The sequence below is a fragment of the Penicillium longicatenatum genome (assembly GCF_028827895.1).
Source record: "Penicillium longicatenatum strain IBT 33135 chromosome Unknown contig_1_segment0_segment0, whole genome shotgun sequence".
Taxonomy (NCBI): domain Eukaryota; kingdom Fungi; phylum Ascomycota; class Eurotiomycetes; order Eurotiales; family Aspergillaceae; genus Penicillium; species Penicillium longicatenatum.
The window spans coordinates 2,483,640-2,507,449 of NW_026643119.1; the positions used below are offsets into that span (position 1 = coordinate 2,483,640).

The following is a 23,810-nucleotide window of genomic DNA, read 5'->3' on the forward strand; positions in this document are numbered from 1 at the left end:
AGTTGAACTCCTGTGGGGACAGTCAAACTTTTTTATTCTGCTTCTTCTGTTGTTTCAAGGGCTTACGCGCGTTTCCTGGCGAATCCTGTGCCTAATGGTTTTCTCTTTCTGGATTTTCGTTACATCCTCTATTCACAAATATATGTCATATGCAAGACTAAGGGCCATGCTGCGACTGGAACGGGAACTAGCGCTTTGTTTAAGGGCGTCAGTTTAGCATTGTATAGACCATACAGCCCTAGAAAATCTCTTGTAGTTTGATCATATTCATATACATAGCCCTATAGCGGACACTTCCAGTATGAAAGACTTAAGTTGATGAAGTAAATGAATTCCCAAGAATTCTAGCAAGAACGTGCGCCCCTTCAAAAAGGGTCTCTATTATAGGAAGGACTACTCCACTTCCAAGCCCTCAATTCTTTTGATTGTTGCTCATGAATGTTTCGGATATCGTAAAAGGATGGACATTTCTCTCAATACCCGTGGCCACATGACCGATGAACCCAATTTAAGAAAAAGAACGAAAGGCGGCTTACATTAAAAACAATGCAAGCAATCAAGCTACTAATTTTTCTTGAAACGAGAAGAAAGAGTGGTGAATTTATCCACCTTGCTTGGGGCTTGAACCGTCCTCGTAAGTCTAGAATGGGTGAGTTTATGTCGCATGGCCGGGGAGATTCTCAGAGGGAACATACTTTTCAAGCAAAAGGGGCCCCTGCATGGCGTCCACTCGTCCGTATTTCTTGTTCCGGGTCGAGATATCATAGAATTCATCCGCATTATCAGCTTGCATCAACTGCACGGTTTGCTGGAGCTCATCGAGATTTTCACGTAGAATAGGGACGTTAAGACTGTCCACAAACTGAGCCAAGTATTCCACGTCCTTGGCCAATGCTATCACGCCATTGGGGTTAATGGTCCTGACTTCCGGTGCCAGCGGTTGCGCCTGTTTGTACCTTGTCAGCCTGATCTCGAGCACGGGGTTGAGAACATTGGTCAGCATAAGGCGCGTACCAGAATCATATTCGCCGCATGACTGAGGGCGTCGAAATATATGAGCTCTTTGATTTCGGTGGGCAGTCCCAGCAGCGTAGAGTTCATGATGTTCGAAAGGAATCGAGTCAAAGTCTGCATGTAATTACTGGGTTCGCTTGGGGGAGTGGGAGACATCCATTCGTATTCTGCTGTTTCGATAAGATCGTCAATTTTGGAGTTCACGACCTCAAAAATGCGTTTTTCAGCTGATTTTTTATTGCTCCGGAACTTTTCAGTTGCCATTAGAGTAATAGATGTGCCCGTGGAGTTTTGAGACCTCGCAGCCGCAAGAAGCAACTCGAGCTCATGACAAGCCGATTCAAAGTGCTCCAGGTTGATAAGAATTTGAACAATCTGTCCCAGGTACTGCGAGGAAAGACGCTCGACTAAAGTATCACAGACCTTGCGTGAAAGGAGATCATCCAGCGCCTATTATTTACTTAGCATCAAGTGAAAAGGGTCAAGTCCCGGCGGAAAGCACCTACATCCTTTAGGGTCTCATCAATGACATTTGGATGCGAAAAATCATCATTTGCGAAGAAGTAGAATTGATTCAAAAAGTTTCGAATGTCGATGCAGCACAGTGGATACATCCTTGAGAATGGCAGGATACAGGGGAAGCTACGCCCATGGTTAGCCGAGAGATAGAAAGGAACGGGTCGAGTAAACCTACACTTGCTCCTCGCGAGACTTGTCGGGGCTATACCAGCTCACATTAAGCACCTTATCGTATTCTTCCAAAGTTTGGATTGGCATAGGCATGTAATCGTCCGTCGAAACAATCTATGCATGTCATCGTTTAGCTCTCGTGCTATGACAATAAGTGGGTAACAAGGAAACAAGGGCAATCGTACTTCTTGAAAGTCGTCGCTAAACCGCCGCTTCAAGAGCTCCGCATATTTCTCAAAAAGCCTTAAGAGGAAGTCATCAAAGACTCGAACTGGAAAATTCCAAGTCTGCGCAGAAAATCAGCATTGGAAGCATCGAGTAGGATTAAGGGGGACCAACATTCATGGTCTGCATGAACAAAGCAATTAAGTTCTTGATTTTTAGGATATTTTCCGCGTTGTCCACCTCGGGAAGAGCCTTCGATATTACGCCCACTGCAGCCTGGCACATGGAGTCCCAGAGCTCATCGATCTATTCCCCCAAACAGGTTAGGTCATGTCAGACGGATTGGGCCAAGAGAAAGGACAACGGGCATACATCAACTGACGATCTCAAATCAGGCACTCTTTTCATCGTGGCCCGTTCGACAATGGCAAATCCTGCCATTTCCTCTAGAAGATTGTGGAGACTGGCCCCATCTTCATCTATGAGAGTGATGGAGGGTGGCGTTAAAAGATCTTTTTGGCGGCGACGAGTGTTGGCATACTCAATTCGAAATTTGTCTATTTGCCCCAGGGATTGGTGGATATGCAGACACTCAAACAAGGGAGTGAACTCCACCTGCAAGTCTTCGTTCTCGAGTAGATCATATTCTTCATCCTCGTCGGCTACCAGTTCGATGGCAGTGTTCAAGTTGAAGTGCTCGAGGTATGGAATCTTCTCCGCTCTCTGCTTGAGCCGTGATTTGCGCTGATCTGTGTGAAAAAGCGCAATCTCCCCCAGGTATTGTGACATCTCGCGGATGCGATAAAGCCAGGTATTTAGATCCGACATGACCGCCTCGGCGATTGCGCGCTGGGTGGCCGGCACCGAGCGCTGAATCATGACGGCGATCTTGTATTGGGTCACTCCCTTCAGATGAACATTTTGCAGCTCTTCTAGAGCACGCAAGGCCGCATAGTGATTCTTTTTTGCCAGTAGGTCATGGACTTGGTTCGCGAGACGAAGCACCTCCAGGCAATCTTGGATTGCCCTCGAAGTCTCATCAATATTCTGGCGGTGGCCCCGCGATTCTACCAGTGCCTTTTTTTGTTCAGCCAGTCGCTCGGTGCTCGTCTGAATTGATTGATTGAGGTCCAGGATCTCCGCTGTCAAGGATACAGTGCCTTCCCGAATTCGAAGTAACGAGTTGACCGACGAGACAAATTCCTGATGATTTGTGTTGCAGATCCTCTCAATCTCCGCCTCCTTATCACTTGCAAACCTGGACAAGGACTGGAGTAATTGGGGGGTCCGATTGCCCACGCTGTATTCGCGAATGGAGGGGATCAACTGATCAAGGTAATCGGTGTCGGAAGGCGAGATGATGATCTATGTTGGTTTCCATCAGTGAAGTTACCAACAATTGATTTGGAACTACTCACCTGGTTTAGAACATGCGGATCTGCCAGGGCAGGGGCCATGGAGGGCATCGTGTTGTTTCGAGCTGTGCTCCCGATGCTGCCAGGTGATGACCCCAGTCGATGTAATAAGTCCGGCACGTGTTACCGCCTAGCACACCGCCTTTGTGGTTCAATTAAGCATATCGCGCTAGTCACTAGCGTGCACGGATCACATATCAGATGTACATGCCTAGTATGCACAATAACACAGGTTAGTAACATGCTCAACCTATTGACCAGCCGTTGTGCATATGGGAGGTAGCTCCTTAACACATCAGCTGCATAGACTGGACTAACGTTCTCTGATAGCTACATACTTTGCACTGATCATCTGCTCCGTTCACAATGCCAAAATGATCCAGGCTGATAGTGCCTTAAGGATTCCCATAAAGGCCGAGAATGCCATCATATAAAGTTCTTCAAAGCATCAGTAACTTAATTTTGTCGTTATCATGATGTTCAAGCAGAACTATTCAGCCTTGGGAGATGGCTAAGGGAAACGAGGTGCGATGCAAACCAGCCGTAGAGTCCTTACATGATGGACATTCGAGTCGCAAAACCCTCACTGAAAGACTACCTCGACCAACCGCCGACTAAGCACCTCATCGTCGACTAAGCGATGATCACCGCGCCGACTAAGCGTGGTTTATTCCCAAATCCAGGCTTCGTTATGATTCACTTAATTGAAATCTCAAACCTGCAACTCTTCTGCGCTCCTTCATCCGCCTTACTTTTTCCTTCCCCGCCTGAACCCCTTCCATAAAAAGATCATCCCCGCTTCTCGCTGCACAGTGCCCTTCTCGAGAAATATGGCCGATCCCCCAGTTCCCCCTCGTGGGAACTCGTCATCGGCTCAGTCTGGCCCACTGAAGTCTCCTGGTACTCAACTGGCTACTTTTACCTCGAGTTTCACCGAGTCGGAGTCCCAAGGTTTGCCTTTGGATTTTCCTCGCTTGAATCGCATGGACTGTGGAACTCCGTAAGGCACCCCATGACTTGGAAAGAAAAAAAAAAACAAGAATAAAAAAAAAAAAAAAAGAGAAGACTTGCTAACATTAATAGTGTCCCGTATCCTGCGTACTCCTACTCGGGAAATGGCTTCAATCCAGGGTCATTTCCTCGACAGATCAAGCAGGAGGATTTTGATATGGTGCAGGATGTCCCGCTTGGAACACAACATGACTCTCAAGCTTTCGGTCCCGTAAATGTCAATGCCCGGGCACCCAATTTTCAGGCCGCCAATTTGGGTTCTCATCATATGAACCCTTTGCAAGGCCAGAAGTCCATCTATCCTGCTGCCCTGTTGGCACCCATGCGCCCCATGTACCCGGAGACGGGCCTTGTTAACCTGGATCACCATGTTCACCCTGCTCAGTCTCTCTACTCCGATCTAGCCCTTCCAGATCAGACGATTGACTACTTGGCCTACCCCAATCACCCCTTTAGGGTCACGGACACTCCACGGGGCCGCAATGATATGGGAAACTTACACGCTGCCAACCCAAGCCCGGACTTTGGACTCAACTTGATCAGTTCCGGTAACTCAGCTTCGCCGACTCAATGGCCTACTCCTTCACTGCAAAATGTCTTCCGAGGCAACAGATCTGCTTACTTGGGAGCTACCATCCAGGCATCTTCTATCATGCCTCGCGTGCCATGTCAAAAGGACATACGGCCCTATGACCGTCGATTTGTTGTGAAAAATGTGGACACCAATACGTCTGTCATCTATATTCTGGACTATTGCCAAAATCAGGTCAGTTCATTATTGATACTAACCCACCCTCATCCCCACCCCCCGTCTTCTCACTTATTCACCCGATGCAACAACAAAGAAGGAAGACTAACAAATTAAAAAGGGATTTCAAACCATGCTTGGTCCTACCTTCCAAGACTTACGCAACAAAGGTCAATTCTGGATAGGTTTCTCCGACATGCGCCAAAGCCAACGGGCCATGAACCTTATTGCCCGCGACCACCCAGATTGGCTCATTGAGCCTGTCGGTGATGGGTACTTTAGACATAACGCGAGGATTACACCTAGTCACTCTATTTTTGACGACCAAGTTTTGGTCATTGTGTACTGCGGGCCCGGAAGGACCGTTCCTGCCAACGATCTTATGTCGACATTACGGGGTGTACTCGAGCTAGCAGGACCTGTCGCCGCAATGCGCCCAGTCACCCTTGAAAGCCCCACCGAGGCGCCTCGGTTCAGTATGCACGGATTTGTCGTGCGTTACTACGATGCTGTACATTCCGCCAATGCAACCAGGGCTATCAATACTATTGCGACATCGGTATGTCTTTCCCCAATTTCCCTTTCCTTTTGATTTAGCAGTTACTCATGTATAAATTTTCTTTTGCTTATCTTTCAGAACTTCATCATCGAGGTCCTCGTCTATCAACGTGACATGGAGAATCAGAAGGTTCGCCACTGGAACATTCAGGAACAAAGCAGGGAGGTCCGAAGCGGCCATCCTGTGAACAACGATTATTACTTGTCCCCTGATGAGAATCGGGATCGGTCTCCTCGAACTCCTGGCCGCCAGCATGTCAATGATGAGCAAGTCATCAGCCCTGAAAAAATTGCTCAAGGCAAAGACTCTCGGTGCACTGTAAGCAGCATAGCCTGTCGAATTTGGATTTGTGACGATTACTGATGTTTCTCCCTTTCTCCCAACAGGTCATGCTTAAGAACATCCCTAATGCGCAGACATGGGTACTTACACACTTCTTCTCACCTGACATGGAGTATACAGAGACTGATATACCTCACAGGATCAGGTCAAAGCGTATTTGGACGTGACATCGGCAGGCGCGTTTGATTTCTTGTACTTGCGCATGGGTAAGCGTGATCCGCTTGTCATTATGAATGGCTATCAAACTGACCGTGACTCCAAATAGATTTCGAGCAACGTTTAAAGTTCGTGTGAAACTTAGAAACGATTAACTTGCGAACTTTCTAACCAAACATCACTTTAGCGTCGGTTATGCGTTTATCAATTTCGCTTCGGTCGGTCGATGCTATTCCACATTCCAGTCATGCGCTAATGATTTATTTCTTCTCTAGCCCATGGACATACTTCCGGTATGCTATCAGATCTATTTGGAGTTGTCAGAATTGCTCATCCTTTACTTAGTTTTTCACCCGGCGTAATGGAACGAAATGGTGAGTTTGAATCACTCTTCCGACCCCATAGATGGCACTAATCCATGGCCTCTAGGCCGACTTACAATGAGGGCCGACCCAAAGTGGCCGAAATATCCTACGCAAGTAAGTCACTTCCTCTTTCCCCAGTCTCTCCTGTTATGTTGACATTGAAACCAGCCACTCAAAGCTACGCCTTTCTGGTTGAGAAGTTCCGGAACAGTCCGGTCATGTTGGATTTCCCGGATAACCGTCCCAAGGTGAGTGTCGATCTTGAAACGTGAGCGCTACATACTAATACGAACGAGTTGTTCTACATCGGAGGACCTCACGCTGGTGAAGAGGCACCCTTCCCGCCGGTGAACAACTTCTGGACGCTTGCAAAGGGAGTTGAACGCAGCAAACAGACTGGTAAGGTCCTTGCGGTCTACGTATGAGTTCTGAAATAACGTGTCACAGGGCTGTACAAAGGTGGCCCTCGGCCAGTCCACCCCAGCGATCGACGACGTTCCGGCACTTTCGAGGCCCTCGAGACGCCCGTCCGCAGCCGACGCCGCGGTCGAGAGCGGGAGCGCACCAAGTGGGGAATCCCCGATTCACCCAGATATCGGCATGTGTAGACATGGAGCCAATACGACATCTACTCGACCTTTCGCCGCGGTTTCCTTGATTTCAACATTTTACCCCCCCACTCATTCAGGACTTACAGTTCCACACCAGCCACAGTTTACCCTAATACTCCAACCCTTCGGACTCCGTGTTTACGTTGCAGATTCTCGATTTCAGCAGTCAGACTCGTGTTGGGACTACAGCTATCTCTGGAGAGTCCATACGCGGCAGGAAGGGCTCACTTTGTTTTTGATTTTTTGATTTCTTGACCTTTTTGCTTCTTTTTGTTTTTGATGTTTTTGACCTTTTTGCTTTTTTTTTTGTTTTTGATTTGTTCTTGACTTTTTTGATTTGATTTGATTTGATTTGTTTTGTTCTTAACTTTATTATGTGAATTGATCGCGTTCTGTGGCTTTTCAACCCGTGTAGACGTTAATAATCAGACTTTATCCCAATTGTGGGGCCCGCAAATTTAAATTTCCCCGGACTTTGATCAATTCACCTTTCACTTATCATTTTTTCCCCATCATGGACCACCACGAAATATCGGCAGTCCATACTGTCCTGCATCTGATATATCATCGCAATAAGAATCAACACCAGAGGGCTAAATGGTGGAAATGGCTGTCAACTTTAAAGCGTACCACATTGGATCTCGGATCCTTGGACTCGGCCGCAGTCGAGCGCTACCAGCAGCATCTCGCCATGCATCTAATACCCCGATGTTACCAGTAGGTTCATCTCTAGACCTGAAGGAGACAGGTATTGACCCGAACAGAGCATTTTCCACGGTGGTCGCTGAGAACCAATTCGCGACACTAGGGATCGCGCTTCTGGCCGCTTTGGCACGTCTGGCCAAGGCCACTGGGGCCGATCGGAAGCTCAAATCGCGAGCTCGGCTGACAAGCAAGAAAGCGACTGCTCCGATCCCGGTCGAGGACCGGGGAGAGCGTATTCGTCGCGATGATGCGCTGCCTGAACCGAGTCAGCCCTCCAGGACGAAGTCTGTGAAGAAGAAGGCTGCCAAGCCCAAGACCACCAAACGCAAGAAAGATGCCATTGATGATCTTTTCAGTGGTCTCTTTTAAAGTGGCGTCTCTTGCTTACTGGGCTGGGCCACGGAATTTTATGACTTGGAATTATGTCTATGGCTTGATTGATTAAACGACTTATTATCGCTTCCAAAGAGTAGCAAGGCCAACTCCACCGAGCAGATTTACCAGAACATGGTTGGCCGTTGCCCACGCTATGGAATACAGGTATTTCGGGGAGAAGACGGTCCAGATGAACAGATGGGTTCGCAAAGCCGTACAGGCCGCCATCACCGAGACCAGGGACATAGCTGTGTGAAAAGTGAGCAACGCGGCCGGCTTATGGGATCCTATATTCTTTCGCGATCGGAGTAGATGACCCATCGAAACCCACCAGATGGGGCCTGCCCAGTTGCTCACAAAGGTCAGAAGTCCCACCATGAACACGCTATAGCTGCCGACTCCGTTGTAGGCGCTGGACAAATCCACGGAAGATATCGCGTTCGATCCACCAAACGCAAAGAAAGTCATGTACTGCATCATTAGCGTCACAACGGTCACCTCAACCCCACTCAAATTCATCGGGACCAAAATGAGGGCTTGGATGCGAAACACAAGAAAGGCTGGAATGTTGGTGGCTCTGGACTGCGTCATCAGGAACAAATTAAGCGCCTCGTGGGCAAGCTTGTTAGACGCTCCTGATTTAGGTCAGAATCCTCTCCACGAGTGCCAGGGGGGAAAAAGCGAGTCAATATCTTACCGGGCGCTGTCTTCGACCGACTTGACGTGGCAATTGCCACAAGAATACAACATACAACCCCTCCAAAGACGAGTCTAGCCTGTAAAACCAATGGCATGATATCTAGCGACTTTTCCGTCCATGATAAAAAGGAGTCGGCCAGCAGTTCGGGCGAGTCATTTGCCACAAAGCTCAATTTGAACATGAAAGCCAGGGCTGGCAGGACCAAGACAGCCACTCGTAGGAACCGTGTCGGCAAGCTCAGAAACAGACCCCTGCCGGCATCGACGTATGTGAGGATCACCAACGCCCACAGACACAGAGGATGTCGAGGCAGGAAACTGCGAGCGATGTCTGGCTCGGCCGTAAACTTTTGGCCAGTTTGATTCCACCGTCGAAGGATCCGCTGGGACACGATCAGTCCCAGCGTGGCTATGCTGCTCCAATTGAATGCACCGCGGTGCGTGCGCGGAGAGCGGGTCGATCTGATGTGTAGATAAAAAATCCACCCCGAGCAGATCCAATACCAGAACTGCTGCTCTTCTTCAACATAACTACTCGCAAACATCATACCACCATACCCCACCACCAGGAATGCTAGAAACCCGCCCGTGTAAGCAGATTGGGCACAGTCTTGGTACACAGCTGGGAAAACAATCAACGCCGCGACGCCTGTGATCAACAACCCTAGACCAAGTCGGGAAACATTATAGTCACTAGCAGTGCTGCTCATCACATCTTGCGCATTGCGCGAGAATCGCTGTAAAGCGGGACCGAGAACGGCGAATGCATTCTCCCCCAACGGTACACGGGAAAGTTGGTGGATCTGGGACCACGCACACTGAGCGCCTTCAATACCAGAGACTGCACCATGGGAGCAGCTTGAGGCAATGTCCTCTGGGTCGAATGAAACACCTGGAAAAGTAGCCTTGACCGTATTTAGTAATTGCCGAGCATTGCGACGTAAGATGTCTAGTTTTTGTGACTCTGGTGAGAAATCGTATTCAGCATGGTCCGCCAGTTTACCTCCGCCATGAAGCAGATACGTACCGGATTCCCACAAGTTCAGAAACTCGGGAATAAACACCCCCAAGCTGTTCAACGGGATCGGTAGGCCGAGAAGGCCAGCTAGAGTTGGAGTGATATCTGCTTGTTCAACCGACCGGTAGTACTGGAAATCGTCGGAGGCTTCCACGGGGCTTTCCAACGTATGACCCATTGCTTCGAACTTTGGCGAGAGGAACAATAATGCGGGAGACGTTTCACCCGCGGATGAGCCCCCATGGTTCCCAGCATCATTCATGCCATGATCGCCACACAAGACGAAAAGTGTGGACTGGAGATGTGGCTCTTGCTGCATCGCCGTATAAATATCTTTCACTACAGCATCCATTTCCTGCTGCTTGGATGCCATGAATGGGCTAGTCGAGTGTCAGGCATATTGGTTTGAGGATAAGATGACAAGCATAGGAGGGTATTACCTTCTCGGGCCTGCTTTGTGGCCAATGTGATCGAGACCCAAGTAATGCATGACCAGGGCGGACCAATCGCTTTCCGCAAGCTCAGTGGGAACATGGCGCGTCACGTTTTGATCTACTTCCACAAAGTCCTACGATGGGGGAAGGGGAGCGGGGGTCTCAGTTTGAAGGCTTCGGTAGTGAGTCATGGAGGGAATTTACTGACAGAGACAAAGAAGCTTGTGGTTCCATCCGATCGCTCGAACATCCCCGGGAATAGTTTAAGCCACGTATCATCGCCATACATGACAAGCCGATCTCCTCGAGCCCTCAGCTGAGCGAGCCAGGTGTCCTGATATGCGAGAGTCGATGTGGTATCTGACTCGGCGATATTCAGGATCACGTCCAGGAACGAAGGGACAGACCCTGTGGTCATTGCTTTCAACCGTGGCATGGTCACCGTCGGAGAACTAGCATGGGCAGTAAAAGGCAGCACAGCACCCGCTCGAATCAGACTGCTCCAGAGTCAACTTTCAGCTTCTTCAGAGAGATCACACGCCTAACCTTTGTGTGAACAAGAACTCGGAATCATTTGAGTAGACAAAATCACTAAGATACATGCTTAGCAAGCGGTTTTTATCTAATACATTTCAATTCATACCTCCTTAGCGCATCTACCACCATAAAGATAACCTTGTCAAAGACTGGCGAGACATCGAAGTCGGTCTCATCGAAAATAGCTAGACCCGGGAGTAGTGGTTTATAGGGGAAAAACCCGGTGGAAAAAGTGAGAATGCCCAGCGGCACCAGGAGATTGGCGAGTACAGTTGCCCACCGACCTGGAACGATTGCCATTGCATACACTCGAAGGGCCTCGTAGCACGTTCGGAAAGGAGAGGACGCGATGATGTTTACAATGATTGGCGACTACACCGCCTTTGGGTTATCGATATGGGATTCTATCGCCACAAAACATGTGATCAAACGAACCATCAGGAAGTAGTATATAGTATGTGTATATGTATATATTGATGTATTTCAGATAGGAACAATGCACGAGGGAAACAGGAGGGTGAAAAGAATCAAAGATTAAAAAAAAAATAGAAAAAAGTAAACCAACGGCGTATGATTTGCACTTCAGACTCCCTAACTCCAAGTTTCACCCAATTCTGTCCCTAGCTCTTATGTCACAGGCCTCCCACTAGATACCTTCATAACTCTTTACTGGCAGCATTGTTTCACTTTCTCTTCGGGCCTTTCTTCGCCTTGGACGGATGAGCTTTAAACACGATGTTGTTGCGGGGCTTCTTGCTCTTCTGCACCCGTCCTTTCTGGTGTCTCTTGGAAGATTTGACGTCAATATCCATGGCTAGAGATGAACAATTAGTTATTTCCATTATTTCCAAGCCCTAAACCACCAGAGTAGCTCCTTGCGTACCTTCATCAGCGGGGGCTGCTTTAGCATCTGAGCCTTGACCGGCTGCCAAAAAGATTAGCAAAGATCTCTGAAAGCGAAAACTCCAGGTCAACCGTTCAACATACCAGAGTCATCTGAGTTCGATTCCATATTTGAATTTTCGGGGGCCTTAGGGCGAGGTTGCGATGCAAGTTCTTGGAGTTTGGCGGCAAGTCGTTCAGTGCGGGCGTCAACGACGGGGCCAAACACCTTTTTGCGCAGATTGGCACGATTGCGCTTGGAGACACTGGCTCGGATACTCTTGGCCATTTTGAAAAATGATGACGGAAGAAAGGTGAAGGTAGAAAGAAATGATAAGAGAACTGGGGTAAAGATGGTTAAGTAAGTTTTTTTTTTTTTTTCCCTTTTTCCTTATCGCCGATACCCTGTCTTATGTCATCTCCTCACAAACCTCCCAAGTTGCGACGACAAAAGTTCGAGACTCGACTCTCTCTAGTTGCAGGTCTGCAGCTTGAGAGTCGATTGACATGCATCTCTGTATATCGCTTATATCTGGTCTGGTACATCTTACCTGAGGCCTTTCTTTTCTTCAGGACGCGATGGCGTCCGGCCAATCCTCCGAGCTTCCCAACTTGGTGAACCTCATCAAGACCCTGACACTGCCGCAATTGAAAGATCTACTACGAAATGAGGGTCTCCCAGTATCGGGCTTGAAGGCAGCAGTACAAGTGCGCATCATTGATTGTCAGTTTATCCCTTTGTTTCTGCCTCTATTCCCTCTCCGTCCCCCACCCACACCCACACGCGCGCGCCCTCCCTCTCGCGCGCTCTCTCTCTCTCTCTCTCTTTCTCTCTCTCTTTTTCTCTTTCTCATTCTCCTCTTTCTCTCTATCTCCCTATCTATTTGGCTCGCTTATGAGTTAGCATGGTAATTGCTTTCAAAAATCACCATATCTATATCAAAATTGAATACATCATCCGCAGTACTGACCGTTGCTATCAAAATTTCAGATCTGGAACGTCTTTGCCATTCAGAAGGAAACAGCATCCGATATGATACCCTAAGACATCGCATTCTTCAGACCGGCCTGCCTGGATCTACGGTCTTCCAGGCCAACCCCAATCCCCAGTTTCAACATCCGCCTATCTCACAGCCATCGGCCTCCCAACCGCAAATTGCATTGAGTGGCTCCATGTCACCTCATCCCCATCCTTCTGGTTCGGTAAACAACGCCTACCGTGATTTTCTCAGTGACTGACGGTTCACCCAGGTCCGATTGGCTTCAAAGAGAGTCCCTTTTTCACAGTTATAAAATCTCTCACACCGGTCGTGGAATGCAAGGGTAAGTCCTTCCATGCCCTTTGAATCAGACTTGGCTTCTGATATTGGCCAGTTCGCGAACAAACCAGGGATAGTGTAGAACTCAAGATTTTTCTTTCTCAATCCCACATTGCCGACTTGGAAAAAGATGCCAATATACGGGTGATGGTCTACTGTACAGCCGACTCGGGGCTCAAACAGTATACCAAGTCGGATATCGCATTCCCCCACCAAGTGGAGCTGAAAGCGAATCTGGACGAAGTCAAAGCCAATTTGCGGGGTCTGAAGAATAAACCCGGCACCACGCAGCCTGCAGATGTGACGAGCTATTTACGCAAGAAGGCCAATTACCCGAATAACATTGTAATGACTTATGCATTGACCCAAAAGGTAAGCCTGCTTGAGTATATAAGGCCGCAGAGGGGGAGGCGGAAGTTGAGCGCGTTCTGCAGATCGAGGAAATATCTGACTGCTAACAATCTGATCAGAAATTCTTTGTGCTTGCCAACATGGTTAAGCAACACCCGGTAGAGGAGCTTGTTGCTAAATTAAAATCACGCAAGCTTATCTCCAAGGAGCAGGTGCTACGAGAGAGTAAGTGGTGACTGTAAGGGCGGTCTTTTCTTGTTTCTAACTGATACTATAGTGAAAAACCGCGCGGATGACTCTGACATTGTCGCCACCTCGAGCATCATGTCTCTTAAATGTCCCCTATCAACCCTACGCATCCAGGTCCCTTGTCGCTCCGTGGTATGCACTCACAATCAATGCTTCGATGCATCCTCTTTTCTGCAATTACAGAAACAAGCACCGACCTGGACCTGTCCCGTATGTGCCAAGTCAACCAGTTTTGAGTCTTTACAGGTAGACCAGTAAGATACGACCGTGAATTTTTCGTAAGCGATAGTTCATTTGCTGACTTATCTGGACAGATATGTGGACGAAATCCTTCAGTCCACCGACTCCGAGGTGGACCAAGTCGTTGTGGAGCCAAGCGGCGCATGGTCTAAGCTCGATAACTCAGAGACCGTGAAGCTGGGTGGAGTGACTCCAGGAACGGATGATTACGATGACGATGATCTGATTGAGATTAGCGAGTCGGGGGACGGTGCAGTGAAGCAGGAGCCCATGCTTTCTAGTACCCTACTGGAGCGGACACCTGCTCAGTCCCGAGAAACGTCCACTCCGTCCTCCATGGCTCGTGTGTCCAGCAAGAAGCGCTCTGTCAGCCAATTTATCGATCTGACCGGTAGTGATGATGACGACGATGAATCTCCTGCCCCCCCGCTGAAACGACCAGCATTGAGCTTTGCAGTGCGAGGAATTTCATCGCAAGATCCCCACCAACCCGTTGCCAGCAGTCCTCTCAGTGGCCGGTCTTATCCTCCATCGCACTAGCTGCATCCTCATTTTATGCCCTCTACTCTATTATTCTAGTTTCCATCTGCCCCGAATGTTTTCGCATACATGCCACATGGTGTTTTGGCGTGGTCTTGGGGATCTTTGTTCGGAATGTTCTTTACTTTTTAGGGAATGCAGAACATGATTATTTTTTTATTATATCATTCCCAATAGTCTTGTTATGATGATGATTAAAACCAATGCGTGGAAGGAAGACAGATTCTAGTGAAATCAAATGTCCGACTAGAGAAGAAAACACTCCGCCTTCTCCATTTTTGGCCAAATCCACCCCTCACCAACTTCCCCCCAATTTCACCATTCTCACCAGTCTCACCAATCCTCATCACCATGTCTTTTGATGCATCAGCTTCGCTGAATGTCTCTGATCCGAATGCTCGGGCACTCAGCTCCTCCTGCTTCGACTTTCTTCTCATTGAGCTGGTCCCAATGGCTGAACGTCTGGCCAAGGAGCTTTCAACTGACGAAAACGGACCCGAGGAGGAGGAGGTTCGGGAGACCACATACTTTCGCTTGGAATCATTAGGGTATCGGGTAGGACAGGGTCTGGCAGAAAGGTGAAAACTCTCGCCACGTCTACAAAGGACGTGCCGATGGAAATGTTGATTGGTCACTAACCTTGGCCGCAGGTTCTCCCGTGATCGTCCTCGCTTTACCGATAATCTCGATGTCATCAAGTTTCTTTGCAAGGATTTATGGACTGTGCTATTCAGGAAACAGGTGGATAATCTGAAAACCAACCACCGAGTATGTTCGACCCAGAATTTATCGGGGCGTGTACGCTGATGTGAACTTGGAACAGGGAGTCTACGTCTTAACCGATAGCGCATTCCGGCCTTTTGCGCGAATGAGTATGACGGCGCGAGGCGAGGCCATATCCATGGCACAGGCGGTATGAACAGCTTAGCTCCCTTGATCCCGTAGACCTGGCTGACCCGACTTGATTTCAGTATCTATGGTTCCCGTGCGGGATCATTCGTGGTGCATTGGCGAATTTGGGCATCAACACTACGGTGCAAGCGGAGACATCAGATCTTCCAGGGGCAACATTTCAGATCAAAACGGTCCAGGCTCGACCATGATCAAAACCTCCTGGTTTCACTTCCTTGCCCCAGCTGGCCTGGGCATAGGGCAAATCTCCATGAACGCCATGAGCTTTCTTACGAACTACCCTGTAAGACTAAGGACATTAGACAAATGCGGTTGGCTGAGCCTAGATTCATTGTTTGACCTCTGCTATTATTGCGAGTGAAAAGCTAGTCTGACCACATCAGGACGACCTTCAATCTCTTTCATAATCTCATATCACGATTAAAGCCTATCTTTCCACGATGACCATGGGTTAGCAATGCTCTTCCTTGGGGATGAGGAAAGCCGATGGGGTTTCGGCAAATAGGTTGGGAAGGTGCAGTATTACTTTGGTGGTGGGTTCTTGGCGAATTCGACACCCTTTTCAATGTTTCCCTTAAGTCCGGCAATACAGGCCTTGAGAAGCTCTTGCTCCCGCTCGGTAACACCGTCCAGGATGTTGATGGCCTTCTCAGCGCCAGAGACCTATTCAAAAGGTGTTTAGTAAGAACGTTCTGTGATGTTGGGGAATAGGCGATAACTTACGCCTAGTTCCACAGGGGTAGAGAAGAAGTCAACGCCAGTAGCCTTGGCAATGGCCTCACCACCGGCAACACCGGGCAGGTAGACGAAGGTAGGCTCGACAATGCCCTTCTCACCCTTGGCAGCCTTGATCACAGCCTCGGCAAATCTATATTGAGTTTAGTGGTGTAATTTGATGAGGAAAAAGGGTTGACCTATACCTGAAGCCAGCAAAGGCCATGGATAGGGTGGCGGAACCGGCACCATCCTTAGCCTGAACGACCTCGTCACCGCCAAACTGAACGCCTGTAGGAAAGATCAGTGAATACACTAGGCAATGGAGGAGGGTGTCGCCACGTACGGTTGACCAGTTTCTCATAACGGTCCGCGGGGATCTCGAAGCTTGGGGAAACCTTGCTGAACAAGGGGACAATGGTCTCGCCGGAGTGGCCACCAATGACCGGCACGGTAGCCTTAGAGGGGTCCTTGTGGCCCGAGAACTCCTGAGTGAAGGTCTCGGCACGAACCACATCCAGAGTGGTCACACCGAAGAGGCGCTTGGGATCAAAGACACCGGCGGCCTTGAGGACCTCGGCAGCAATAGGGACGGTGGAGTTGACGGGGTTGGAGATGACCAGAGTGAACGCCTTGGGGCTGTGCTCAGCAATGCCCTTCACCAGGTCACGGACAATTCCAGCGTTAATCTTGAAAAGGTCATCACGAGTCATACCGGGCTTGCCTGCAAGATTGTTAGTTGCTTGCCCGTTGTCTTCAGGTTCTCATGAAGAGATAACTAACGGGGAATGCCAGCCGGGATGACCACAATGTCAGCGCCAGTCAGAGCGTGCTTCAGGCCATCATCCTTGGGGAGGTAGCCGGTGATTTTCTGTGGGACCAAGGAGTTCTGTCAGCATGGGGTTTTCCGAGAGGGGTAGTGCGGGAAAGGGAAAGCATACGGCCACAGAAGAAATGTGAGAGAGGTCAGCAGCAACACCGGGGGTGTTGACCACATCGTATAGGGCAAGCTCGTCAATCAAGGGGGATGCCTTCAGCAGAAGGGAGAGAGGCTATTCCACAATTATTAGCACAGTCCAGTCTGGGGGGTGAAACCAACGGAACGAACTTACCTGGCCAATGCCACCAGAGGCACCAAGAACAACTGAAGATGATTAATGAAATGATCAAAGACCAGTCAAGAAACAAACTTACCAGCTTTAACCATTATGAAGGGTGTGTATGAGGGAGTATGAAGAAGATGAAGGGAAAATTGACGGTGGAAGAAGGGGGGAAGGTTGGTTTAATATGGTGGGTGGGGGGAGAATGTGAAAGAGGGGCAAGGTACGAAGGTCAGGAACCCCGGAATTGACCAAGTGGGACCCTTGGAACTAGGTATAGACTCAGTATTATTGGTGTTTGATTTGGAAAACTCATATATTACAGCAGACACTACTGAAGGTCGACCATATACATTATAAAATCAATGCACCGTGAAGAAGGTGGTCGTGAACGAAAACAGATTCCCCATCGAAGGTTTCTCCCACTCTATACCGGTGCCTCAAGTAGGTTTAGACTGGACTTGATTCACATCCCACGTACCTCACGTGTTTTTCTCCATGTATCAACTTATTCGCACCCGAACTCCTATCCGATGATTCTCGTCGTGAATTCTTCTCCGCCAGGTTCGGGAAAAGGCGGGACTGGGGTTGTTCGTACGTCACGGAACGACATCATTCCTCTGTTTCCCCACTGGTCCAGACCCGAGGCTCAAATGCGTATACATTCGGCCCGTCGGTTAGTCTGTTGTCGGATTGCATCTACATCCCGGGAGGTTGAGACCTTTTCCGCCGTATCCCGATAAAAACTGACTTGGAATGGTGATGATGGAAGAATTTATTGGTCTTTCATTGGTTTGCGCTTCTCCAGCTTCCCGCATTTTTTCAAAAGTGGAGAGAAAATAAGAAGAATTAGAGAACAGTACTCCTTTCCCAGGAAAGGTCACTAGTTTACACGCCCTCACTGATATTATCCAGCATGATGGCGGTCTCCAAACGCCAATTGGATTCGTCCCAACCTGCGCTCTCCCAGTCTTTCACGCATTTGCTTTTTTGGAGGACGGATTTACTCGTCCTTCTCGGCAGCCTGACGGGCCTTGACGCTACGGGGCTTGCGGGCGGGGGTCTCCTTCTTGGGCTTCTGCGAGCGGCGGATGGCGCTGACACGGGCAACGGCCTCCTCGCGGAGATCGGCACGGTAACCGTTCAGGGCAGTCTTGGCAGCAACACCCTTGTAGATCCTGTATCTGATCAGTATCGCCCCCCTAGAAGACAAATGGCCTAATGCATATGGTCTGCTCACTTGCGGGTGGAGGTCTTGGGGCCGTAGTTGACGGTGACCTCGGCCTGGCGAGGCTGCTGGGGCTTGCTGGGCTTCTTGGTGATCACGGTAACACCACCATCCTCAGCACCCTGGACACCGATAGCCTGAGAAGAGGGGATTAGGACCGGTAAGGTAGCTTGTAAAGTCGCAGAAATTCATACCTTGTTGTTGACAAAGCCGGCGTACTAAAAATAACGATAAGAAGCTTGGGTCAGTCCGCGATTCCAACAAAGTAGCTACCACCAAAAAAAAAAAATAGAATTGTGGCGCATGAAAAATCCACTCCATACCTTGAAAGAGTGCTTGTTGACCAGGTTGAGGGGGTCCCGGGAGAGCTGGGAGCCACCACCGGTGTTGCGGCGGACCAGATAAGCGTTCTGGTTGCCTGTTCTCCAGCGGATCAGCCTCCGACAAAATTTCGAGGGGAGAAAAACATACGGGCGATCTGCCAGATCAGGTCATTGGAGACATTGGTACGTTCGGCGGCCATGATGACGGATTGGAGTTCAAAGGGATTGAGAATGATTCCAAGGCCCGTGAGTTTTGGTGTGTGAAGCTTTCCATGAGCCTCGCTAAGCCCGCCATTTCCGGTATAGACTGAATGCCTCATATATCGGGCATGAAATGACGATTGTCGATCTGTTGCCGCCTTATAGAATAGGCCCCAATACAACGATGACGAATGCAAGATCCCTTCGGATCCGTGGTCGCTGATTCTCTCTTTGAAGCGTAGATCCAACTGCGCGATCCACTGATCTTGTCCACCATGACCTACACTCTTTTTTATGCGCTCTTATTCTCCGTAATCATCTTCGGCACAGGTAGGCTCCACTTCTCTCTTGGTCCAGATCTGGTAACTGACCTCTCCAGCGCTGTACCTCACCAGATCCCGATGGATCCCTCTACTGCCGGTCCCAGATTATATCTACGATCGCCTCCCCTCCAGCTTCACCGGGGATCTGGAAGCAGGCCTGAGTTCCTCGCATTTCGATATCACAGCTAACCTCGCCGACGGGGACTCCAGAGCAGGCCTAGACCAAAGAGCAAAGCAAGAAGTCCGAAGGATCATGAAGAGCCGCAAGGTGGATTTTGATGAAGCCCGGCGCATCTATACGGAACAGCGGTTCGCAAGTAATAATATCGGACCCGACGGTCGCCCCCGGGATCCCAAGTTCGTTTCGTTTTCTTGAGTCGCGCGACGCATCTACTACAAGTCAGATCTTGACGTCTATTTTTCTTTCTGTCTGTTTCCCCGCTTGGTGCTTCCATGCCTGCCGATGCATCTCCCAAGTCTACACTCCCCAGCGAAGAGATAATGGTGGTATCAACATCCTTTGTTTTAACGTCCATTCAGGCTTGGTCCAGAGCGTGGCAAATCTCTGTTTTCATTAACTAAGCTCTCTGTCTCTTTGTCTCCCTTGTCTTTTCTGCGATTCGCCCGACATTAGATAGAATTGCGATCTGTGTGTAACGTATGGTCACTTTAAAGGAGATATGCTTGTGCCTCCTAGCTTCACTCTCACGACTCATAATTCTAGGTAAAAGTGCAACCCATTTCTCCATAAGCCGAAGGGAAAGGAAGCATTCCATCAAGGGATTAAGAACATTCTCGTGTGGATCACTCGATCGTACTCCCAAGTGCCATGGTAATGTGAATAGACACTCGGTTGGAGAAGAGCAAAGAAGATGGAGGAATGGATTAATGCTGGTCAGACCGATGATATTCATCGGCCCCCTCCATACCCCGATTGCTGAAACCCTGGTGGCAGCGGAGGCGGTGCACCAGGTGCACCTGTCGGCGGTCCAAAGCCTGGTGGGGCGAATCCAGGCGGCGGCGCACTCTGTGGTGCAAAGGATGGTTGCTGGCCTGTGCCATTGAACCCAGGAGGAAGGAAGGATTGAGGACCTCCATATCCAGCTTGAGATGGCGGCGGGCGGGCAGGTAAGCCAGGCGGCGGGGTAGTCAATGATGAAGCAGACGGGCTAGGCCGGGTTTGTGGAGGGGGCACGCTTTGGTAACCCATGGACATAGGTCGACTCATGCTAGGATCAGATGCCTGGGGCACGGTGCTCACCGGTCGAGAACCATCGCCATTTGGGATTGTAGGCGGTGCAGCACCCGGACCAGTCCCGAGGAAAGCCGACGGAGCCTGCTGGGTTGGCGGTCGAACATTGTGCTTCCGAGCCTGCGCAGCTAACATTCGTTCTGCTTCGTCGCCATGTCTCTCTCCTTTACCGTCCTTCTTGTAAGCGTACTGCGCCGAGACTTGCTTGTTCATCAGATATTGGCCGTTCATATTGGCAATCGCAGCATCAGAAGACTCAAAATCGGCGAATGACACAAAACCATAACCTTTGGACAAATTATTGTCGTCGCGAGCGATCTATGATCCCAGTCAGCTTGTTCTGAACACACGTTTTCACTCTAAACAGAAGATATCTCTAACCTTGGGAAGATTGATAAGGTTTCCAAAGCGGCTGAATGTATCATAAAGAACTTGCTCAGTGACCATGGGATCGAGGTTGCCAACGAAGAGCTCCGCGCCAATCTCCACAGACTTCTGTTTGTCGGCGGACGCCTTGTTCACGCGAATTGGTTTTCCAAAAAGACGAATTCCATTCATAATCCTTGAGGCGTACTCTGCATCTTCTTCACTAATGAACTCCACAAAGCCGTACCCTTGGTGTGACTGGGTGACACGGTCTTTAGGCAAGTGAACATTCACGATGCGCCCGGCCTGGAGCATGAGCTCCCATACTAGACTATCTGAGGCGCGTTCATCGAGGTTTCCAATATATACAGTAGCCTCCTTGTCCTGTTCCCTGTGCCTAGTTAGCCACGAGATCCCAGCGCCGGAGTCTAGGAAGATCTTACCAATGCCTTGCGCCTGACATAGCGCCAACGAGTTAGGAAAAGGCCGTCAGTGAGACAGGAATGTTCAAGGTTCCAGGTGCAAAGTATTATTGGAATGAAATTGAAAAGGTAAATCTGAGTGAAGTAAAGTAATAAGACTGGGGGGTGTGAAGTGGTAAGGTAGAGGGGACTTAGGTGGTTGAAAGGAGGAGAGGAAGCTCAATCTTGAATCATGTTCCGCGCCGAAAACTTCTGAACGCTCTCTCCCTCTCTCTCTCTCCCGCAACCACGTCTTTCTTCTCCCTCCTCTTGTTCCATCCGCCTTATCCATCGAGTTTGAGTTACAAGACTTTGCCAAATTCTTTTGGATTCTGTCTTTTTCTTTCACTTCTCTGATTTCTCTTTGATTCGTCGCGCCATCCTTCCTACCGCCAACATGGTTCAATTCTCCGAAGAGACCAAGGTTGGTTACAACCATAGAACCTGATTATGAATCCTCTCCAAGAATGCTAATATTTTAATTTCATTCCTATAGGAACGTGTTTCCAAGGTCATTGATGTCTCTCGCGTTGCGATTCACTAGTGAGTCGTTACTCGCCTTGAACTGTTCAATTCATCGGCGACCGAACTAATCTGGTGATCAGCGGCTACTTGCCTCTTATTATCTACCTGGGTACGTGTCGCTATCATTGTTTAGGGGACGCAACTAATCTCAAGGAAACAGGCTACTCTTACAGCGAACCCAAGCCGTCTCTGTTCAAGTATGTTCTGCGTTCAAATCCCCGACCATGCTCGAATTCTCCCTCAGCCATCCCCCCTCCAGGCATGAATCTAACCCAGTGTTAGGTTGTTCTCGCCCTTGGCTTAAACTCACAAGCCCGGATCTCGACAGGAGGGTCTCTAGACAGGACCTCATACCTCCCAAGAGAGCTTGTAGCCCTCGGGTGACTCCGTGGCTATAATGCGGTCGGCTTATCATCCGGCTGTAAATCCCTGTATTATTAAAGACGATCAAATCGATTTGTGCAATTCATCATGTCTCCCGTAGAAATTCAAATCATTTGAATCTTGCGTCTTAGACCATCTATGACGCTTGGTTCTTCTTCTCTTACCTCTCCGCATCCGCGGCAGAAAACCGGCGGAAACCTCGCGAAAACTATTACGTTGGCCAATTTAACAACTACAGCCTTCACATACTACTACGTTACCTCCTATCTCATCCTTCGAGCTTGCAGGGTTCATGACGGGCCAAGATGGCTTGTCGTCATCCTTTGTGGAGACCGTAGCGGGTTTCACTGCAGGGGTGGTCTCAACGCTCTGCCTCCATCCACTTGATCTGGTAAAGACCAGACTCCAGGGTATAATTCGCGTTCTTCAACCCGTTTTCTTTCTTTCATCTAACATTCCTGGATTGTTTAGTTGATCGCAATGCTACATCTCGTCTCGGCACTTCATTGTACATTGTCCGTGATATCTCAAGGTATGAAGGCGGCTTTGCCGCCTTCTACCGTGGACTAGCTCCGAACCTCATTGGTAATTCCACAAGCTGGGCTTTGTATTTCCTCTTTTATGGTAGCCTTAAGAATGGCATATCCATATACCGAGGCAACTCTTGGGCGCTCACGTCCTTTGATTACTTTTTGGCTTCGGGCACAGCTGGTTGGTAGACCAAAATACCTCAAAAGGTTTCCTCCAGTTTCAACTAACACGGTTTCCAGGTGCCCTGACATCTCTCCTGACGAACCCAATCTGGGTCATTAAAACCCGCATGCTTTCAACAGGCTCCCAATCTCCCGGTGCCTATGCTTCCTTCACATCTGGTATAAGGCATATTTACCGTACCGAGGGCGTACCAGGTTTCTATCGCGGCCTTGTGCCTGCATTATTTGGGGTCAGCCATGGCGCTCTTCAATTCATGGCTTATGACCGATTGAAAGTTCTACGGTCTCATCCGCTCCATAATTTTTCTCCTCTAAGCGAGGACCATGAGAACAAGGCACGGAAACTCGATAACGTGGACTTCCTTGCCCTATCTAGCCTCTCGAAGCTCTTTGCTGGATGTGCCACATATCCATATCAGGTGATAAGGTCCCGGTTACAAACCTATGAAGCCCACCTTCTATATCGTGGTGCTACCGATGCTATTATGCAGGTCTGGGCTCGTGAAGGAATATCTGGCTTCTATAAAGGTCTAGGCCCTAATCTCCTACGTGTTTTACCAAGCACTTGGGTGACCTTTCTGGTGTATGAGAATATGAAGATTTTGATACCAAATTTAGTCGCAAAAAATTAGGGATTTTGGTTTCCTTGACTCTGTTATATTGTGCTATTGGGTTATAATTTTTTGGTTTTTGTAGTTTATAGTTTTAAGTATAATTCTAATTGAATATAATAACATCAGATAAGGATAAACAAACAAATTAAATAAATATATAAATTTATTATATATATAATATAATTCCTTTATCTCTAAAAACATGATATTAAAATCTATCTATCTATGAATAGAACCTATATAGCTATTTAAGGCTAAAGGGTTAGTAA

General features: G+C 48.8%; 12 protein-coding genes across 12 annotated transcripts; 6 read left to right on the forward strand and 6 right to left on the reverse strand.

Annotated features, from left to right (window-relative positions):
- Positions 1-564: 564 nt before the first annotated feature.
- On the reverse strand, positions 565-3,335 carry N7484_001702 (Rab GTPase-binding exocyst subunit SEC15; the record flags this gene model as incomplete). The annotated part of the gene is made up of 9 exons (XM_057112122.1): positions 565-640; positions 696-946; positions 1,015-1,464; positions 1,521-1,656; positions 1,709-1,818; positions 1,890-1,991; positions 2,044-2,175; positions 2,242-3,234; positions 3,288-3,335. The coding sequence occupies 9 exons, from the start codon at positions 3,333-3,335 to the stop codon at positions 565-567; spliced, it is 2,298 nt and encodes a 765-aa protein (XP_056976859.1).
- A 779-nt stretch (positions 3,336-4,114) lies between these two features.
- N7484_001703 (putative meiosis protein MEI2) lies at positions 4,115-7,073 on the forward strand (the record flags this gene model as incomplete). Its single annotated transcript, XM_057112123.1, has 14 exons — positions 4,115-4,284; positions 4,368-5,061; positions 5,165-5,602; positions 5,681-5,920; positions 5,989-6,024; positions 6,084-6,150; positions 6,210-6,228; positions 6,288-6,318; positions 6,376-6,393; positions 6,446-6,474; positions 6,530-6,579; positions 6,634-6,713; positions 6,762-6,864; positions 6,913-7,073. 14 exons carry the CDS (start codon positions 4,115-4,117, stop codon positions 7,071-7,073), a joined length of 2,136 nt encoding a protein of 711 aa, XP_056976860.1.
- A 517-nt stretch (positions 7,074-7,590) lies between these two features.
- N7484_001704 (uncharacterized protein) lies at positions 7,591-8,150 on the forward strand (the record flags this gene model as incomplete). Its single annotated transcript, XM_057112124.1, is given in 2 exon segments — positions 7,591-7,786; positions 7,798-8,150. The coding sequence occupies 2 exon segments, from the start codon at positions 7,591-7,593 to the stop codon at positions 8,148-8,150; spliced, it is 549 nt and encodes a 182-aa protein (XP_056976861.1).
- Positions 8,151-8,234: 84 nt separating this feature from the next.
- Positions 8,235-11,144, reverse strand: las21 (mannose-ethanolamine phosphotransferase LAS21; the record flags this gene model as incomplete). Its single annotated transcript, XM_057112125.1, has 6 exons — positions 8,235-8,791; positions 8,854-10,253; positions 10,314-10,441; positions 10,516-10,804; positions 10,854-10,898; positions 10,951-11,144. 6 exons carry the CDS (start codon positions 11,142-11,144, stop codon positions 8,235-8,237), a joined length of 2,613 nt encoding a protein of 870 aa, XP_056976862.1.
- Positions 11,145-11,527: 383 nt separating this feature from the next.
- On the reverse strand, positions 11,528-12,015 carry N7484_001706 (DUF2423 domain-containing protein; the record flags this gene model as incomplete). Its single annotated transcript, XM_057112126.1, has 3 exons — positions 11,528-11,658; positions 11,728-11,769; positions 11,832-12,015. 3 exons carry the CDS (start codon positions 12,013-12,015, stop codon positions 11,528-11,530), a joined length of 357 nt encoding a protein of 118 aa, XP_056976863.1.
- Positions 12,016-12,305: 290 nt separating this feature from the next.
- N7484_001707 (uncharacterized protein) lies at positions 12,306-14,425 on the forward strand (the record flags this gene model as incomplete). The annotated part of the gene is made up of 7 exons (XM_057112127.1): positions 12,306-12,450; positions 12,718-12,957; positions 12,978-13,049; positions 13,101-13,417; positions 13,516-13,621; positions 13,674-13,899; positions 13,960-14,425. 7 exons carry the CDS (start codon positions 12,306-12,308, stop codon positions 14,423-14,425), a joined length of 1,572 nt encoding a protein of 523 aa, XP_056976864.1.
- A 351-nt stretch (positions 14,426-14,776) lies between these two features.
- N7484_001708 (trafficking protein particle complex subunit) lies at positions 14,777-15,528 on the forward strand (the record flags this gene model as incomplete). Its single annotated transcript, XM_057112128.1, has 4 exons — positions 14,777-15,003; positions 15,076-15,193; positions 15,249-15,338; positions 15,397-15,528. 4 exons carry the CDS (start codon positions 14,777-14,779, stop codon positions 15,526-15,528), a joined length of 567 nt encoding a protein of 188 aa, XP_056976865.1.
- A 331-nt stretch (positions 15,529-15,859) lies between these two features.
- N7484_001709 (malate dehydrogenase) lies at positions 15,860-17,258 on the reverse strand (the record flags this gene model as incomplete). The annotated part of the gene is made up of 8 exons (XM_057112129.1): positions 15,860-16,000; positions 16,061-16,205; positions 16,258-16,342; positions 16,398-16,775; positions 16,835-16,922; positions 16,993-17,103; positions 17,164-17,195; positions 17,246-17,258. 8 exons carry the CDS (start codon positions 17,256-17,258, stop codon positions 15,860-15,862), a joined length of 993 nt encoding a protein of 330 aa, XP_056976866.1.
- An 896-nt stretch (positions 17,259-18,154) lies between these two features.
- N7484_001710 (uncharacterized protein) lies at positions 18,155-18,902 on the reverse strand (the record flags this gene model as incomplete). The annotated part of the gene is made up of 5 exons (XM_057112130.1): positions 18,155-18,329; positions 18,392-18,516; positions 18,574-18,597; positions 18,703-18,797; positions 18,851-18,902. The coding sequence occupies 5 exons, from the start codon at positions 18,900-18,902 to the stop codon at positions 18,155-18,157; spliced, it is 471 nt and encodes a 156-aa protein (XP_056976867.1).
- Positions 18,903-19,178: 276 nt separating this feature from the next.
- Positions 19,179-19,602, forward strand: N7484_001711 (DUF2015 domain-containing protein; the record flags this gene model as incomplete). Its single annotated transcript, XM_057112131.1, has 2 exons — positions 19,179-19,233; positions 19,283-19,602. 2 exons carry the CDS (start codon positions 19,179-19,181, stop codon positions 19,600-19,602), a joined length of 375 nt encoding a protein of 124 aa, XP_056976868.1.
- Positions 19,603-20,136: 534 nt separating this feature from the next.
- N7484_001712 (U2 snRNP complex subunit HSH49) lies at positions 20,137-21,307 on the reverse strand (the record flags this gene model as incomplete). Its single annotated transcript, XM_057112132.1, has 3 exons — positions 20,137-20,796; positions 20,860-21,235; positions 21,288-21,307. 3 exons carry the CDS (start codon positions 21,305-21,307, stop codon positions 20,137-20,139), a joined length of 1,056 nt encoding a protein of 351 aa, XP_056976869.1.
- A 395-nt stretch (positions 21,308-21,702) lies between these two features.
- N7484_001713 (uncharacterized protein) lies at positions 21,703-23,559 on the forward strand (the record flags this gene model as incomplete). The annotated part of the gene is made up of 7 exons (XM_057112133.1): positions 21,703-21,729; positions 21,802-21,848; positions 21,911-22,038; positions 22,113-22,210; positions 22,453-22,679; positions 22,747-22,925; positions 22,985-23,559. 7 exons carry the CDS (start codon positions 21,703-21,705, stop codon positions 23,557-23,559), a joined length of 1,281 nt encoding a protein of 426 aa, XP_056976870.1.
- Positions 23,560-23,810: the final 251 nt, after the last annotated feature.